The sequence below is a fragment of the Trichoplax adhaerens genome, genomic scaffold (genome assembly GCF_000150275.1).
Source record: "Trichoplax adhaerens TRIADscaffold_12 genomic scaffold, whole genome shotgun sequence".
Taxonomy (NCBI): Eukaryota; Metazoa; Placozoa; class Uniplacotomia; order Trichoplacea; family Trichoplacidae; genus Trichoplax; species Trichoplax adhaerens.
The window spans coordinates 289,192-309,847 of NW_002060954.1; the positions used below are offsets into that span (position 1 = coordinate 289,192).

At 31.8% G+C, this 20,656-nt stretch overlaps 2 protein-coding genes across 2 annotated transcripts; one reads left to right on the forward strand and one right to left on the reverse strand.

The window, feature by feature from the left end:
* Window positions 1-362: 362 nt before the first annotated feature.
* On the forward strand, window positions 363-14,497 carry TRIADDRAFT_30191 (uncharacterized protein; the record flags this gene model as incomplete). Its single annotated transcript, XM_002115685.1, has 20 exons — window positions 363-440; window positions 4,892-5,164; window positions 6,517-6,565; window positions 6,995-7,666; window positions 7,887-8,063; window positions 8,158-8,335; window positions 8,529-8,641; window positions 8,806-9,051; window positions 9,390-9,532; window positions 10,894-11,086; window positions 11,324-11,407; window positions 11,559-11,873; window positions 12,022-12,170; window positions 12,320-12,442; window positions 12,521-12,637; window positions 12,735-12,874; window positions 12,969-13,118; window positions 13,669-13,852; window positions 13,950-14,075; window positions 14,219-14,497. 20 exons carry the CDS (start codon window positions 363-365, stop codon window positions 14,495-14,497), a joined length of 3,789 nt encoding a protein of 1,262 aa, XP_002115721.1.
* A 1,699-nt stretch (window positions 14,498-16,196) lies between these two features.
* TRIADDRAFT_59704 (uncharacterized protein) lies at window positions 16,197-19,583 on the reverse strand (the record flags this gene model as incomplete). The annotated part of the gene is made up of 8 exons (XM_002115820.1): window positions 16,197-16,506; window positions 16,580-16,610; window positions 17,081-17,200; window positions 17,442-17,575; window positions 17,779-17,990; window positions 18,253-18,318; window positions 18,725-18,852; window positions 19,562-19,583. 8 exons carry the CDS (start codon window positions 19,581-19,583, stop codon window positions 16,197-16,199), a joined length of 1,023 nt encoding a protein of 340 aa, XP_002115856.1.
* Window positions 19,584-20,656: the final 1,073 nt, after the last annotated feature.

Sequence of the window (20,656 nt, forward strand, 5' to 3'; positions counted from 1 at the left end):
CTGTTAATCGGGTTATTTTCACAAGCTTAACGGTAAATACGACGAATGCATCTAACCTTACGCCTATTTTTCATCAAAGAATTTTCGATCGTATATTACTCTTGGATGTTTGATTGCATTTTCATCCTGATTTTCTTTAATTTCCATCTATGGATTCTACTCAGCCAATCAGAATCATAATCAACGTTTACTAAAATCCTAAATTTTCAATGCAGTTTTTCTTTACTTGGTCGATACGGTAATAGTTTTGACTCCTAAATAGCGATTTTGCGAAGAGAACAAAGAGAAAAGAAATATTCCGTATAGTTAATATAATTTAAAAGTTTGTATTCAGCGCTTTTATTATAATCGATTTGTCAACGATGCTGATCAAAGAATATAGAATTCCTTTGCCGCTTAGTGTCGAGGAATATCGTACAGCCCAACTTTATATGATTCAGGTAAATATCATAGCCTTGTTTATCTCTTAGTATACTGTATAATCTTAAGTTAAGGATTGCAACAACTGTTTAGTTTTATTTAATTTCTCTTCAATCATGAACGTAATTAATACACACGTAGGCTAATAAAAGTAAAGGAGTCGTCCTAAAGCGAGATATCAGTTTCATTTACACGTTCAGTGATTTTAAATGTTTCGAGATTAAAATTCCCAGAGGCCCTACTTCTCGTTCTGATATTTCATTATTCAATTAATGCTAATACCTTCGCCTTAGCGAATTTATTTATTTCATGGTTATAATAACTATAACAAATAAATGAAAAATTTTATGAAACTACAGATGGAATCCTGTTAAATCTTTTTAACGGTGCTAATTTTGTAGCCAAAAATGTATGGATCGACGTTTAACTTCTATACGACTTATTTATCAGTCAGGTACAAAGATTAATTCTATTAGTAAATGACGTAACAACTAGGTACTATAATGTAGAAAATAGTAGGACAACTAAGATTTTGAGATAATACAGGAATTAATAATCTTATTACAGAGGAAATCAAGCTAAATCGTACAAGAATTAGTCTACTTTAAGATCCATTATTGATTCTATCTAGTTTTGTATCCACTCCTATGACAATATTCTGTCAACACAAAAATTTACCATAGCATGTTTCCCAAGCTTTAGCACACGTTAGCAACTATTATGACTGCCGCAAAATTTTCTATTCCTTATTGAATGAATCTTACGTAAGATATCACAGTACTCGAAATTTAACTTATCAACTAGGTTAATTTAATAATTACAGAATTTAAACCACGTTTCTGGAATTAGTAGTTTCGGAATTGATTAGGGTCTAATTAAACAATTAAAAAGAAGTGTATAAAATTAGGAATAATCATTCTTCATCGTATTGCATATCATTTTCCAGTACTAATCAGATTAAAAGGGTAATAAATTAAGATATGTTTATTGTAGATCAGTGACTGTCAGAGGAGATAAAGAATGAACTAAATACAGATCTGTGTCTCGCTATATAAAAGATATGTTATTACGTTGCTCTTTCTGACATTTCATTTACCTTAAGGTACCTTACTAGTTCTTGATTCTGTATAGGTACCCGTATTAGCAGATTTACAAAATGAAGTTACTACAAATATGATTGCGTAGCATTTTTAAAAAATTTTCCAACCCATACATCTAAAATATTTAATTCCAAAAAAGCTTTTATCATCAACAAATTAAAAAATATAATACGCCTGTATTCCATCGCGCATTGCTGACACTGAAGATATTTAATGTAGATGTACAGTAATACGGTACGGAATTTATGAAGATACAAGCACGGATCTTGCTTTTATGAGCGTCATTTACCTATCATACTCTCTTCCTAAACGAACCTGTTACCTTTTAATAGGTTTACGAAGTATTATGAGTAACTGCTTAACAATTAAACTTATGATTAGCATTTAACCCGTTGAAATAGGTGTATACTAGGAGAGCAGCCAGTTTGATATGAGTCACTGTAATCAATTGATTAGCATTAATGAAAGCAGATTGTGTTCATATTAAAAAAGATGTAGCTATTTGGAATTTTATGAGAACACGGCGGCAGGATTACTAGCAATTATAAAATGCAAATACTCTTAAACCTTTATTATAATTTTCTATTTGTAACTTTACCCTTATTTCAGTTACGACTCATATACTAACCTACCTTTCATTATCAAGCCTGTTCAATCGCATTACTGAAAAATTATTGATATATATATACACTTGCTAAAAGAGATCAACATTTTTTACTCCGCCAAAGCTTGTATCGTATTCATCCACATTTATGCATATATCATATTATAATAATATTAAACCTAATTTGTTATATGTAAAACAAACGGTAAAAATTTTATCTAAGTCACAGAATAGTGAATTATCATTACGAAGATTAAGAAAGTTAAAATTCATACCTTGACCTGAAAAATAAACGCTGATTACAAAGAAATGTAATGATTAAGTGTGTAGGTTAGTAAAATTTTGATCGAATAAGAGTACTGGAGCAGAAAAAATACGTAGTAGAACTTACACTTAGCATTTAGTCAAGCTTAGATAGCGTTCAATTTTAAGGACAATATGAATAAACTGCGTGCAATACCATACCATAACCACCATAAAACATGAAAATTTAGATTATAATGTTACCAAAATAAAAGGAAATAATCATTCAAAAATCAATTAATTCTAAAGATCGATAAAAATAAGAAAACATGCCTACCTTAAGCCGAAATATGCCGTCATAATCATATAAACAATAGCTTAAAGATTGACGTGATGTCGAATGATTTCTTTTCTATATTCAAATAAAGTTTTGTTTATTTTATTTTTATGAAAGCATTATGTTCATCGTTGTTACAGTACCGTCGTACTTAATCCTATTAACAGAATGGAACAGGGTCTTGTATCTATCCTTTGTAAGTTTTAGATGAATAGCCCTGGCACGACAAAAATATACCAGTAAACTACACGATAAAATCCAAAAGAGGCGATATCCTATAATAAACAAGAAATAGCATGTCGTATTGACTTTCCTAATAGAGACGATGTTAATTTACCGTTAAATAAGATTAAAAATAATCGTTGAAAGCTGTCATGAAATTACTTAATTTTCATTTAATATTATTTTGATATAAAAAATCAAGATAAAAAGTGAAATGAAAATAGCTGAACTAATTTCTGCAAAATGTGTTGTAGTTATTATAATAAAAATCAATATATAATGCACTTATAGCTAGGTAGATGAACTATTGTAACTCATTTTTACAACGCTACTTCTTATAAATATATAAAGATACTGCTATGGAGAATTTTAGTTTTATTTTTTCTTAATAAGTTTTCGATAGCAGACTTCGAATTTATATTAAAATAACGGAATTTATAAAAAGATAAAATGTTCATCTTTAACACATCATTATAACAAATTCACTGATAGCCATAAAAACATACCCTCTCATATCGCGAATACCTCGGGAAATGAAGCCTGAATAAAATTATACTATTAATAGAATTCGTCAATTCATTAATTCCTAGGGTTCAAATGTTCGTATATCCTATCTATGTAATAACTTGGCATAGTAAAAATTGTTTTTTAAGCCAATTAAACATATAATTCGCATATCGTATAACATAATTTTTTAGTGGCAATACATAAATACAGCTGGTGATAAAATCGGTTAGTTACAAATAAGATATTATGAAAGCGTAAATATTACTATAAAGTGTAATATTATCTTCTTTAAGTAGCGTAAAGTATTTTAAGGTAGACGATGATAGAAGGTATAAAGGATTTTATTGAGATACAAGTTACAGGCTAACAATGATATGGTTGTTATAGATAAGGTATTTGAGATAGCAGGAATGTAGGAACTGACTAACGAGTTAGCGTACAAAGGTATTTATAGGTTTTAGATGGGATTGAGATAATGTCTTTATATGTATAGCATGTCGTCTATATGTGGTCATGATGTCGTACATTATGAATGTAATACAATACAGTACTTAAACGGTATATGATAAGTATTCGTATATTAGGATATTACTATACTAGGCATCTTCTATATAAGATCATAATGTTACATAAAGCACTGGTATCTGCTCATTGATTCACAGTAGCTAGTGTATCCTGGATGGAAGTATGGTATTTAAAATAACTCCATAATTTCCTTTTACCACTCCAGTAAATTTTTTGGTCTATTTTAAGGCTAGTTTCAGTAAGATCTGGAACTAGTAGCAGTTTATCATCTTCTGCTAAGGCTCGGTGAAAACTGGATTAACAATTTGGCAAAAAATAAATGGTTTAATCTATAAATTCCATAGTTATTTTGGGGATGATTTCACCATTTTTCTAAACAAAAATAAAAAATTAAAAAACTTTACAACAATGCTTCATACGCCATTAAACAGTAGTTTAATTCGATTTAATCTTATAAAATTTTAATCATCTTAGTATCACAATTATCGAAATACTTGTATGAAAAAGCAATATACGAGAAAGAAGGTCATTATAACAATTAATACTTGCATTAATTATTATTTTAAAATGTTAGTAAACGAAAATGAAATGTACCATCATGTTAATTACAATTTTCAAATAATTTATGCCTTGGATGATTTCCTGATACTTTTACTAAGGCTTAATTATGGCTTATTATTAATCTATTCTACGAATAAGTAAAAGAATTTTGATTAAAACTGATCTTGATTCTGATGTGATTAGTAATACCTAAAACCAAAATTTTATTTGTAGCTTTCCCAATAATTCCAGGTTTTACAACTTATAAAGGCAATACTAAATTATTTTCGATAAATATAGAAGTGCAACAAGCTTATACTGTGATCTGTTATCTCTTGAACCAATTAGATTATAATTAACATTTTCCTTTGTGGTATTACATTTTCATAAAAGAAAAAAAGTAGATTAGAAAGTAAGGATAAAAGCGACGGTGTTGAAATTATTGAAAATCGTCCATATGAAAATGGACAATATACAAAGAAAATTTATCACATTGGAAGCCATTTGCCTGCTTGGCTGAAGGCTATACTACCGAAGTCAGCTTTAAACGTTGAAGAAGAAGCTTGGAACGCATATCCTTATACTAGGACACGATACAAATGCCCTTTTGTTGAAAAACTGATTTTGGACATTGAAACTATTTATACCGATGATCATGGTACACAGGTAGAATCATAACTTAAACAAAACTCTAAGTTTTCTGATATTCTATAGCTTGAAAATGTCTAAAAGTTTCATCTAAATGAGATGTTGAGTTTTGTAAGCGTACTAGGTTAGTATCCATTTAGCGATAGTATGAATAGCCTTTCTATTACTGGATGTCATAAACAATTTCTTATATTTATATTCAAATTATGACCATCTTTCATATCAACTTATTAGATATCACCGAGAATATTAGTTTCCCTTGCATTGATAATCATTATACATAAGCGATATTCATTGTAAGATAATGTGAGATAGTAAGACCCGATTTATTTAAATATTAGCTATGACATCAGATAAATTCATATAGCAATTTCAGATACCAAATACATATATGTCTACTAGACTGATAATATTCTTTGTACGGTATTTTGAAGGGGTGTAGAATATGCAGTACCTACGTTTATCATTATTTAATCTTAAGAAAGTTTTACAGTTCTACTGACCCAGTTATTTTTGAATCCATGCGAACAATTAGCAGAAATACGGACATAGTTTTATATTAATATGAATAAAGTCTATCGAGACACTGGGTAACCTTATTTTAATAAATTCTATAAAATAGTCTAGTTTTATTAGGTTGCTGATTCTAAAATGTAAGGCATCTGGTTAGATAGTAACGCAAATCCTTTTGATAACTTGAATGTAATACATTCTCATCAGCAGTAACAATTAGGATCTTAATTTAAAGAAATTTAGTAATATGCGTGATTGTTCATATACTACTGAATAGATCAGTCAGTAACAATTCCAGTTTGGTCAATTTGCATGTTTACAGAAAAATTGTTATATTCTAACTTCAGCTAGATTTTAATTTCATTGCGCAAGTGTAAATATGAATGATCTTGAGCATTTTATTTCCTACTCGTGAAGAGTATATCTTTATATACTGTCCTCTAGATGATAAGACTCAAATATCCCTTGTAAATAAAGCCCAGCTTTAAATATATGCATATTAAAACAGATAGTATTAACGCCATGCCATTAAGACGTATAGAATATCTCAGCTGTATGCACATATGTTATTTATCTAAAGAACTCGTCTACCGACTTGAAACCCGTTATTATAATATAATTAGTGGCAACTTTCATATACGTAATACGTGTATACAATACCTGATTATAATAATCAAAAAATTCTACGAAAATACGGTTGCATACGATATCTGTACTTGTAATTATCGTGATACAATATTAGCTCTTGGTACAATAATGCATCACTAAAAAAGAGAACAAGAAATATATCACAAGATGCTCAGTTGGACAAGCAAAAAATTTACAAAACAAGTAAAATGCTATTTTTTTGATTGAAGGACAACGTATTTAAATTATCAGAAACTGAACTGAGAGCTAGAATCATAGGTATGCCATAGTATGATATGACGCGTATTAAGTAGAATATTTCGAAAACCTTAATAGCAGAAGAGAGACTACAGAAACATTATTTATGCATGTGAATGCGCTTGGCTGCATAATTTAATATAATGTATAATGCTGTTAATAATTATACCTCAATAATCCTAAATATGTAGATATAAATATGTGGTATATTGCATAAATAATTTGTCATTTGATTATTTTGATCGCTTAAACTGCTTTATGCTACCGGTAAATTGGCTATTTTACGTAGTTAAGTGAAAAGTACTAGTAAAGATTAGTTATAGTGCAAATAGAATATTCGTAACTAATACGTTATAAGTGATAAATTACTACTACAAACTATGTCTTGCTTTATTATTAACTATTAGTGTGAATGCAATTATTTTATTGAACTAATCATTCTATTAACAGATCATGTTAATGTGGTTTGTGATAAAGTACCTAATAGTGAATATAAGGCAGAAGAAGATCCTAAGTTATATCAATCGACTAAAACAGGTCGCGGACCGCTTAAAGAAGATTGGCTACAGAGTTATGAGCCACAATATGCTGGAAAGGCCTGTTCATCATCAGTTATGTGTGCGTACAAATTATGCCGAGTTGAGTTTCGTTACTGGGGCATGCAGACTAAAATCGAATGGTTTATACACAACATTGCAATTCGTAAAACCTTAGTTCGAGCACATCGCCAAGCTTGGTGTTGGCAAGATGAATGGTTTGGCTTAACTATTCAGGATATTAGAAAGCTAGAAGAAGAAACTAAGCTATTATTATCTAGTAAATTAATTGGACAATCACCAAATTTAAGCGATCAGGCACAGCTAGACATCAACGATCGAGATCAACATCCTTTAACATCGGTTAAAGGTAAAAACGACTTAAAAAACCTGTACCAGCCAGGATCTACAGAAGTCACGACCACTAAAGCAGATATATTCTACCAAAATCAGCCTCCTCCAAGTAATAGTACACCGAAAAGTAAAAATATCTCAACAAATAAAGCTGATGAAGAGATTAACGGCAAAAATACGTTAATTCCTGCAGATGAAGAGAATGTCTTGGGGAATATTCCAACGAGATCCAGTATAGCAGCCCTAGGAACCACTGCAGGTTAGTCTGACATGATGTACCGTTTAATTCGGAGTGATATAAATATCTTTAATATCGTTTTTGCAAAAGAGATTAGATCCTTACCATTGCAATTGTTAAGGATAGTAATGAAGTGAATAAAATGAAAATGATTAAAATACTGGTATCATAACTATTAGTAGCTAAATAGATAATTATAACTATTTGATTTTAGCAAGAACACTAGGTGAAGAAGGACAGAGTAGTCCATATTTACCCGTTAGTCGTCAATCTATCCGATATGAGACTAACAGTACTCTAGCTGCTACTGTGCAGGTTCTTAAGGATTGGCGATTAAATAATATTATGCAAGATACAGATGACTCTGAAGAAGAATATTTTGATGCGCAAGGTACCGTAACGCTAATGATTAGTAACAGTACAGTAGTATTAACACGGTAAATTAACTTTACTGTTCCTTATTATATAAAATACTATTTTACTAGATAATATTGCCGATCACGATGCTATGGATGAGATTAGACTATCCCAAATGAAAAGTTTAATCTCTTTAGCATCGATTGAATCAGATGAAGAAGATACTACTGGATCATTTACTCGTGACTCAAGTCAAGAAACCATCGCCCAAGAATTTTATTCCCCAAACAAATCTATAAGTGCTAAGTCTATCAAGTAAATTACATATTTGAATCACCGATGTAATAAAGTAGGATCGATGAAATTAATATAATTAATAGTAAATCGATATTTACTAAATTTAGATAGCATTTACTTATTAAAACATGTTACGTGGATGGCAACTTGAGATATAAACTAATTTACATTTCCTAATCTGATTTTCATTATATTATAACAGACGATCGCAAGGCAATGATTATACTGCTTCGAATACTACATCTTCGTCAAGTTTCTCTTCTGAAGGGCCAACATCATGTCTTTATAAGACACTTGTATTGGTAATTCACGGAGGTAATAAAGTATAGCTCATTTTTTGACAAACTGTAGCCTTATTGGAATTGTAAAATTGCCCTTACGGCGATAACATAAAGGGTAACGGTGAAATTGTATGACTAATTGAGAGTGTACTTAATGAAAGTGTTAAATAATTATAAATTTTTCTTTTTATGGTTCAGGGTGCTTATTGGATTCTAGACTAGATTACGGTTCACAACAGTCCGATTATCAAACGTTTGAAGTTACGTTTAATTCAATAATTAGATCCCATTATCCATTTGCTGAAGATAGTATTGCCACTAGGCTAGTTCCGTGCCCACCAATATGTGCTTCAGCTCTTTCAATGCTAGCTGCTACAGAAACCCTCTGCAATCGGATGCGTAAACCTTCAGAAGCGAATGCTGCAGCCGTGAATTTTAGCGGAAGTGGCTTATTATTTTTAGAAAAAGGTTAGTATGACTATTCCTTCCTCAATTTTTTAGAGTGTATTTATAAAATCATCTTTACCTCGCTGGTACCATCGAATTTTTAGCTATTTTAAAAATTATCGCGAGAGTGACCACCTTTATGATCCTTATAAATCTGTTACCCTATTCTATTAGGAACGCTCATCTTAGAATATTCTTATTTCTTCGGATGCTATTGAATTTATGTTTCATAGTTAAGAATAGAATAACTCTTTGCGTATTTCATTGATTGAGATACATCAAGCTAAATTGTGATCGTTTATTCTGATTCCATGATATACGCTTTAATAATGAAGATTTTGCTCCACTGAGTGCCATTCCAGTATTAGCTGTGAATTCATCTGAATATAATAACGCCATACCAGCATTAGTAAATCAAGCAAATAGTGTATACCAAGATTTTATTAACTCGAATGAAGGTAGAGGATTTCATGGGAAGGTAGGTTCATTGTTATAAATCATTCTTTAGCTAAGTAGTGCATCAGTTGTAAAAGGCTGTAATACTGTGTTTATCTCAAAAATTGAATAGGAATAAGGTATTTGTTACTCATTTGAGGCGGTATTTTATGATAATATCCAATATTAACTTATTGTTATGGACTTATGAACACTTTCTTAAGCACACTAATATACTTGTAAATTAAATTTGTATAATATAGTATATCTCATACGGATTTTAATTAGCTAGCATTTGAATATCAAATACGTTCAATAATTTATACAGTAAAAATAATATTTATGACAAAATCATAGATAATAATGATAGTACACGATAAGTAAAGTGGTTACAAGCTTACATATATACATAAAATATAATGTTGACTTAGATTTATTTGTAGAAGCTAAGTTATAAAAAAATCAAAGTTCAATTTAACAAGAAAGTACCGACGAATTAATCGGTTTGGTAACTAAAATGCCATAATACGCACGTATTGGACTATCTTATTTCAGCCAATTAAGATTCTCCTTCAGCATTGATTTTAGTTTTTTCTAATAATTATATGTAGTTGTCTTGGTACTTGTAATTACTATCATCTAAGATCATTTTAATGATAATAATTCTAATGTAGTGTATTCAGAATATACTGTAACTATATTCTACTCTTAAATATAGACATGTTGTATTGATCTTATATTTAGATATATCTACAGTCTGTTCGCTCTACATTCAAATATGGCTTACTACATTTAGTTATTACAGTCCTCACTATTTTCTACAATCATCTGCTATTCTATAACCTGTTATGGCATATGTTGTATCTAATCCTACAATCACGTTCTCTGCATGTGTTCTAATGCCATAGCTATAAATACCGCCGTTTTCTACCTTATTTGTTAAGTTGCATTATTGGTCACAGTTAGTATTCACACTTTACTCACGGCAGCTACCACGCTGACCTACCGTAATTATCACTCTGAACCTAACTACTATCTACAATAAAGTATCCTCTTTGCTTAAGCTCCTTGTGCAATTCTTTGCATGGTAACTAAAACCACATTATCTGACTCTTCGAACCCTCCATCACATCTAAGATCTTTGAGACTTCGATATTGCCTTATTTACATCTTCTAATACCTGTAAATCGCCTATCTTTTATCCATATATTATAATGAAGCTGATACAGAAATTAGGCTGTGATCACACGATTTTCTATATCTTCTATCCATTCCTATCTGTCTTGCTCTTGCTTCAGTTATGATTATGAATTGCCAATATAGTATTATGTTATCAACTGTTATAACGATTTAATACCGTAAATCTCTAAATTGGATAGTGAATTAATACGGATTAAATTTTAGGTATGCATGGTGTGTGATTCTATGGGAGCAATCATCGCCTATGACGCTTTAATTAATAATGCTAATCCTTCTCAAGTATCATCGACGGATACCAGCCCTAGAACACCATCGGTTATACCTACCGTTACCATTGAATCTACATGCTCAAGTCCATCAAAAGTATCGTCCAGTTTTAGCCAAATGGAAATCTCTTGTGATGCAAGTTATGCTTCGAAACACAGAATGAGATATAACAGTGATAGTGGTTTACCAAGACATGATTGGTACTTTCAATCTGGTTATTCAAATAATCATCTTGGGTCTAGTAACCAGTCGGGAGAGTGCAGTTACGCATTAAATAGCGATGGTGAAATAACAAAGATACCGGGTAAAATTGGTAGTTCTCGAAGTTCCATATCAAGAACGAGTTATTCCAGTCAATGTGGCGAAGTTTATTTCAGTTTCGATGTTGCTGACTTCTTTATGCTTGGTTCACCAATTGCCATGATCTTGATTATGCGGATATTAAAGCAACGTTCAATGACCGATAACGGTATTCGAGTTTTAATTTGTATTATATGTATTACGCACAATTTAAGTAAATGTATTATTACTTGTCCTTTTATAATACTTTTCGTCTACATTGTTCATGCAGTTCACTAACTTTGATTATATGTTTTGATTAGTTCCTGGCTGTACTCTATTGCGACGCCCTCCTTGTGATCAAGTTTATAATCTATTTTATCCAATAGATCCTATTGCTGAACGATTGGAACCTGTACTGTTAGGACAGTTTTCTAATATACCATCTATCAGTGTAGTTCGTTTTCAACAATATCCTTTAGGCAACGGAAAGTTACATTATTTTAAGGATGCTGTTTTTGATAATTCTCAACTATTTTGGCCCCCTACTGTTAATCAATCGATAAATAACCAATCACCTGTTATGCAGTCTGAGATGACTTCTGAAAAAGGTGCGTCAATATTAAATCAGGATTATCGTCATAGTGAAATACCAAAACGTTCAGATGAACCTTCATCTTTTGATATTCTCTCCAATAGTAAGTGAGAACAATAATTATTCGCTTACGGACGTAATAGCCCCAATTAGATTATAGCTACTAAGTGAAATCAATTTTTGAAAATCAGTTTTAACTAGGTGGTGGGGAAATAAACGCCTAGACTACGCTCTTGATTGCCCAAAATCGTTATTCGGGTTTCCAGAGGCAGCAATTCCTCACATGTTACATTCAAGTTATTGGGAATCCTACGATGCTGTGGCTATGATTATTCGTCAAGTTAGCGCCAGCATTTATTATTACTAATTCTATCAAATTATAAAATAAAATGCAAGCTCGATCCTTAGTATCTACAAAGGGAATATGAAATCAATTTTTAGCATAGTTAAAGTTTATATTGGTCAAACAATATGGTCCATTTTTTATAGATATTACATGGTAATGGAATTGAAAGCCTGCGAAGAAGTGACCATAGAGCGGAATCATTTTCGTTTACGCCTTCTTATCCAACCGAAAAGTGGCTAAAAAAGAGGTCTAATGTTAAAGTGATGGTGAGCTTGTTATAGAATAAAACATATATAATATCATTTTACTCAGACATGCATTTAATATTTTCATCCAAATTTAAGAATGTAACTGCCAATCATCGAGGCTCGGACATAGTAGTTTTGGAGAGTAAACCACAGTATATAGTTAGTAAATTTGTTTACGGACCTTTGGACGTGGTTTCGCTAACAGGAGAAAAAGTAAATTTACAGTATGATAATATTACATTTAGCAGCTAGCATCAGATATAATTCAATGTTTTAAAATAGCGGGTCGATTCACTAAAAACTTTGTTAGGTGGATATTTATATCAAAGTCAAAGGAAATTGGGAGTTTTATGATACGGTTATTACTGGTAATCAAGGTAAAATAAAATATACTTTACCGATGGAACAACAGTTAGGATTAGGTACATTTCCTGTTAAAGCAGTGGTAAGGTATGATATTAATTTATGAGATACCAATATTAATACACTTAAGCAATTTTTTTCAACTAATCAATTCCTATTCCATTAATATCCATTATCAAAGAGGTGATCATACCGTGGCAGATAGCACCTTATTTGTTATTCCACCCGAAACTGAAGTGGTAGTCTTTAGCATTGACGGGTCGTTCACTGCAAGTGTTTCACTTCGTGGTAAAGATCCAAAGTTGAAACCTGGTGCCGTCGATGTTGTTCGGTGAGAAAAATAATTTATAATTTATTAGTATATACTAATTACTACGATAGTTAACAAATTACTGCGCTAAGCTAGCGTAGATTTGATGGAGAATTAGTGTAAATGTAATCTGAATTTATATAGTATTCAAAATTTCGTAGCAATACCATAGTTTTATTTAATGTATTTAAATAAGAAGGAATTGTAGCGTTAGCGAATATTGACAGATGCATCTGCTGTAGTCTGCTAGAAATTAATTTATTTTTGGCAGTTTATTCTGCGTATGCTAGCTATAAATTAAGGCTACTCACATATGTTTGAAACATCAGTAAATATTAGATCTCCTACATGTTCTCCTCGAAATCTTACCTCTAAAAACTTTAGTAATCACTCAATTAATAACATTACTGATCTTTTAAATTGTAACTGCCTTCGATAAAAAGTTTATTCCATTTTTACGCTATCTCACATTACCATGAATGATAAACAATAGTTGTGCATATACAATGCACGTATATATTTTAATACCATTTATTTTAATGATATTAATGAAGATTCACAATATAAACAGGCATTGGCAAGATCTAGGATATCTCATAGTTTATGTTACAGGAAGACCAGAAATGCAAAAGAATAGGATCATGGCCTGGCTAACAGCTCATAATTTCCCGTTTGGTATCGTTTCTTTTTCTGATGGAATATCACCCGATCGTACGAAATATAAACTATCATTCTTGAAGTATTTGACTATGGAGGTATGATTTATCATGATTCGGCTAATACTATAATAATCTTATTACCTTAGAGAATGATAAGATATTGAACTTTAACTGTATGAATGCTTTTGCATAGGTTAAAATCACGATTCATGTTGCTTATGGTTCACCTAAAGATATTGCCACATATAAGGAAATTGGATTAGCGCCACATCAAATCTATATTGTCAGTAAGAAAGCCAAGAAGAAATATAGTGTACAAGTAAGTAGAAGATTTTAATGCTTATCTTTGATTAATTAATTAACTGTTTTCACGTATTATTGATTTACAGATTGAAGCTATTGATACTGTTGCTGCTATCTAGTGTTTGTATGTTAACTTTGAATAATTTTATTATTTACCAGTTTATCATTGATGGCTACGCGCAACATCTAATGGATTTAGCATCCGTATCATCGTCGAGGCCAGCAGTGGGTCGTGGTAGAATTGTTGCAAGTCGAAGTCGTTTTAGCTTACCTAACAGCGGCATTACTAATAAATTTGATGGTTCAACCTTAGAATCTTTTAGAAACATAACAAGGAGCCGGTATAGGGCAGATTCAGACACCAAAAATTATAAAGCTAACGATCAGAGAAATAGTAAAAATGTCTCAAAGTATTATTCTATTGAAACTGTTGTATGATTATTAATACTTCAACCTATTTGTGTTCGTAGCGTAGTCTCTATCTAAATAAAAATGCGGGAAATTTATCTTTTTAAGACAAGCCTTTATATTGACAAAAAGGATAATTTATGTTGACTTGTGCTAAACTGACTAGCGATTAGCTTGTTGCTATGCTATTGCTTTCAAATTTAAATTTTGTTTGATCATATTACTGTTGGCTCGGCTATGCTTATGCAAATCAAATAAAAATGATTTAGATTGATAAATCTTCATTAGTTGGCATTAAGAAAATTGCATCTTCAATGCCTTCATTGCGGTTACTGTAAGCCAAACTTTGCATCTTTTGGAGGCTTCCTAATTTTCCCACATCGTTTAATAATTTAGCTTACTATATTCATTACTCTTGGCTCTATATACCGTAGTGCTGCAGTAACATCAGAGTCTCTTGCTTTAAGAATGTTAATGAAAGAGGTTAAATGATTTTTTAAGTTAGCTGCATCAACTTGAATGACATACAGTAACAGTATACTATCGATTAATGCTATATGGGAATATACTCGATTCGCTTTTCAATAGAGATACAATTAAAGCAAATTTCGGGAAGCCGTTAGTCAAAAGAACTTATTTACAGTAGTATGGGAAATGGGTTAATTCTTAGGAACAACAATATCACAATTATGGTCAGTGTGACATGAGGTCAGGTAAGAAAGAACTGAATTTCATTTAAAACTGCTCGATGCTTATCCAAATGAAATTTAATTAATCAAAATAAGAAAATATACGTTGATTAAGTGGATATTACAGTGAAAAATTCGTCATCTAATATTGATACAGCAGAACCTAGAACACATTCCAGTATCTAGCAAAACTAGGGTATAAGATATGCTAGTAAAATATGCAAATTTAAAAAAATTCTATGATGATAATAAGTTAAAAATGCAAGGATTCTCTAATGAGCAACCCAAATACCATAGATTTTTTATTCATAAGGATACCTTACTTCATTTTGCTACAGTGCTTAATGCTTAACAGCAGTAATTACGAAAATATAAAACTTTCCAGGGGTATCAACTAGTGTTAATCGGGTAACAATCTAGGAATTGCCTGTCTGACTTTTAGAGATTCCGTACAACAAGAAGGTAGTTTTTATCATTTAGAACGTAATTCAATATTATACAGTAGCAACAGCAGATTGTAGCAGTAGGTAAAAAACTAAGGCATTGCTCATATGTTACGACCTCGATTATGAAATAAATATTCAGACTACCTGCATATTTGAAGGTATCATGTGAAAAGGCATAAAATATTTGAAAGTTACACACATACTCCTAATAAAAGCTATGCAGGTGTCCGCAGCTCAACACCTCTTACATACTGGAAGCATGACATTTCTCATCCAATAGAAAATTAATAATTTTTTCATTTGTCGAAGTCTATAGATTAATATAGTTTGAATTATAAATGTTAATTAGTTAAGCATTAACGTAGAACTAGAAACTAGAAAAGATTTTGGTAGATTTTCAGAGCATAGAATTTCTATAATGAGGTGGATGACGACAATGTCTTGGGCGTAAAATTGTACAGAAGTATCGATAAGTAAAAATATATTTTCCTGCTTCTGCTACCTCGTATCTTTACTAATAAAATCAATTTAGAACTGAGCTTATCCTTTTTACAAGGCACGTGCCGATAGCGTTCAGATACTCGCAGTTATCGATTATTCATCATTTATGATCTCGACAGTCAAAGATGACCGATTATTTAGCGCGAGATATGTTTCATTTTTACGCCGATTCTTCAGAAGTAATCGCAGATCCGTTCTTTTTAGTTTATTTTCATCTTCTTCATCAGCTCTCATTCGCATCCGTTTTATTCTGGGTTCATCTACTTCCATGGCTTCATCATTTTCCTTGATATCAGGATTATCCTTACAGTCTTGGCCAGAGTCAACAACATCCATTTCATCCTTATCAATAGCGATATCTGGCGAACATAATTTCTCTTGTCCTTTCTGATTTCTTCGTTTCCTATAGATATTTAAAAGTTATGATTCGCCCATCGATACTATAAATTGATCGAGAGAGTGTAATATCCTTTCACCTTGATTGGGTAACGATACCCTTTCTACTTCCTATGAACAGCGAGGAAATAAATTACTATTAAATTCTGAAGTATGCAACTGTAAAATGCAATATAAATTGAATAAATTAGTTAGTCGTTCTACTGTAAAAAGTTTTATTACCGTGTTGGTTTGGATTGCCGTATTTTAAGTAGTAGTTGCTATACTTTGCGATACCTTTGATTTTTTTATCATCTGGATTGAAGTTTGTGACGAGTTAATGTAAGAATAACAACAACAGCAATATTGAAATAACTTTCAAAATAATTGCGTTATTTACTTATTGTAGCGTAACGAATAAGTAATAACTTCGCTTTTGAACAAGGTTCTCCAAACCTCCACTGTAGCTTATCATCTAGAAACGCATTCAATGGTATAGCAACAAAATAAATACAGGTCAAAAGAGTATTAAAGATTATTTTCAGTACCAAATTGCGACATTTCACAAATCACGAATACTAATGAATAAAAAACCAAGTCACCGGTAGAAGTAGCTATATTACGATGATCTCGAATGACAATCGATTGTTTAAGCGAGATTTCTTGACTTCTAGCACTAAATGCTCGCTTGGCTGTATTTTCATCATCCCAAATAACATTGCCTTTATAATAATTACATAATAATTAATACGGTAAATCTTTATTATTGTGTATCTAGGCGTCCATGACGCTTGCAAGCTGTAGGATTTCGATAGCAGCATAACGATATGTAATATTTTATGGTACAATGGCCTTCTAAATCGATTAGATTAGCTTTATTTCGTGATTTTATTCGCTCTTGTTGCTTAATATGTAATTCGTTAATACAGCTCTCAGTTCACCAAAACTTCTGTGCTTACTTACAAGAAGAATCGTTAATCCATTCAATACTACCCGGGGGAAATTTTTCGAAATAGCGGATAACATCTTTAGTGCTCATTTCGTCGGTTCCGTGAAGATGTAGAGCGTTCAGTCGGATATCGCCTTCGATTTTATAACTAATAACAAAATTATCGGTAATAAACGGTGGCAGCTTAAAGCGTAAATTGAAATATAACTACTATATTAGCATTTAGGGTAAAGGTACAATTATAAAACATAAATAATTACCATTTTGTATCTTTTATCCAATGAAACTATTGAGAAACTGACATACGAATATAAGATATGAATTAATCATAGCTAAATATGCGTATGTTACCTTGGCAATTCTAATTCGCTGCAGCTTTCGATTTCCGCATCTTCTTTATTTATTCTGTTCTGTGAATCAGTAGGACCGAATCGCAGAAACCTTTCATTCTTTTTTTGTTCTAAGTCTTCCTGCTTAATTTTCTCGGTTTGGTCAGCCTCAACTAAATTCTGATATCGTAGACCAAATCTTAGAGCTCGTTGTTTTCTTTTATGATCTTCCTCCTGACGTCAAAATGGAATGGTTAGTCTTAACATTCCTTAGAATCTGACTTAATTATTTGGTGTATTCCTATCTTCTATCTTACATAAGACAACTGCCAACCATCATACTAGTGGTAAGCGAGAGTAAGACTAAAGAAGAGAACTTTAACTATAAAATTGCCGAAGCCGAAGGTATGGCTAATACTATAGATATGCAAAATGTTGCACATGGAGATAAGACACATACACCTAACAAATTTATGTATCACCACCATAGACTAACCTCAGTGGTGACGTCAAATCCCGTAATAAAATTGCCATATAAATTCTGATGGGTCGGATCTGATACCTGTATCCCAGAACGATATCTTAAATAAATAGCAATCTCCTACAGTACAAATACTGTACTAATGTTACAGCCATAGTGATCATAAGAATACGTATTCCGTATCGGCTGGGCTGTCGTCTCAGTTTATCATTATGAATCAAGCCAATCGTGTGTAGACAATCAGTGAGTGGACGATAATTATAATTATAAAGTGTAACACGTTAAAACAGGGGCCGCTAATTAATCTGTATTTTTGTGCTGAAGCATGGATTAGCTAATTAGTAATCTATGGTTGCAGTCTTTCACATAAGACAACCTTTACCAGCTATCATAGAACGGATACGCGTAGATATTGCATGCGTAAACGCATAAATCAAGCAGGCGAGTTAAAAGAATGATTTGTATAGTACAGACTATATTATAGCACCTTATATTGAGGATTTACTTCTAAATCAATTTCTGAAAACGAAATTTCTGCCTTTTGTAGGTTAGAGTGGCTTGTTTCTTGACTTTTAGCCATGAATGAAGGGTGATCGTCAACGTCAATATAATCAACTGTAAAATTAAAATTGAAAGAAAGTAATAAAAATAATAAAAATTCTAGTATTCTTTTGATCTCTAGCTTCTCAGGTACAGTTGATACTTGACAGCAAGCAGTCTACAGTAATATTGTACTGTACTGTACTGAAGCAGTTCGTTTGTACAGTACAGGAAAGGTCTGTGAAAATGCTATGTCTCACCCCGAAATCGATACTGTATTCACTAGACTGTGAGAAATAACCCAAAACATGACATACTGTACTGTACGGTACTGTTAGGCCAGCCAGGGGCTGCAGATTCCATAAACGAACCCTCAGTTGTACTGTACTGTACTGTACTGTACAGCGTACAGTACTACAATACTGTACTGTACACTGTACAGTTGCAATCGTGTGGTAATCCTTGTTTACCATATTATTTTACTTTTTACAGCAGATGGCATAGTAGTAGATATTTCGTTCGGGATAGTTCACGATAACGTAAATGTACCGTTAGATTAGATTAATTATTATAATTACGATTATAGTTTTATAGTTATCTATACAACCGAGTAAGATTTTAAAATGTGGTAGTGCAGTGTTAGGTAAAATATTATATTATAGTAATTAAGTTTATCAGAATGTCAAAGACAGTATTTGACTCACTGTATAGTACAGTATAAGAGGATAATAAACTGTTATGAGTCAGTTAACATTTGTATCGAAGACTGTACTACAAGACTTACCTGATGACGTGCTCCTGTCCATTTTTACTTATTTTTCTCATGGAGAATTATGCCAGATAATCGGTTGCGTTTGTAGGCATTGGCACTCGCTATCACGAGATCCCTGTCTATGGAAACATATTAACTTATCGAATTATAGTCATTCAATGACTTATCAAGCTATCAAGACTGCATGTCACTATTTTCGGACTGCCTATTCCCTTAAACTACCATGTTACGATTGTTTTAAAGACGATAACCTTGTTTCAATTGTCCGCTTCTGCCCTACATTATATAAGATTGATTGTTCTTTTTGTGTAGCTATCACCTGTCAGGCAATTGTAAGTTTAGTTGATTGCTGTCCAAATCTTATTGATATAAATTTAGAAGGTTCAAACATTAAAGATCGTGCCGTACAGGTTATGTCAAAGCTGAAACTTAGGTCAATCAATCTGTCTCATTGCACTAGATTGACAGATGAAAGTTTATACCTGCTAGGAAACGGTAATTGAAATGTTTAATAATTAATTATCACACATGATGGACGTTTTTTTAGAAATATATTATCTAGACTCAGTTCTTTTCATGTGCTTTTTAGCTTTATCGCGTTCACTATTCATTGCTCAGTCTGCTTTTATAGAAGTAGTCTCAACATAGGCGCACTATACTCTATTTAACCATTTAACTATGGAAGTTATTTTTGAACTCATAAATTTACAAGTTTTTATTTATATAATCTTGATTACCGATGTCATTAACTAATTATACTAATTGATTACGTATATGATTAATTTGCAAGTAGTAAATTGGAAGGCTATAATGATTATGCAACTATCGTGAACGAAGATACTTTTTATTCTATAGGTTATAGTTACTTGGAAATCGTTAATTTGGATGGCATTGAATTCAACCAGTCAGCTGTCATATATTTCATCGCATTATGCAAAGATCGAATAAAATCTGTTTGTATAGATGGCGCTAATCTCTCAGATTTCGCTTTAGAATTTATTTCTCATTGTAAATTGCTACATAAATTAGATATTTCTTTTTGTGATCAGATGACAAGTGCTGCTCTTTACCACCTTAGGGTAAGCGAGAAGAATGCATTGTTTATTG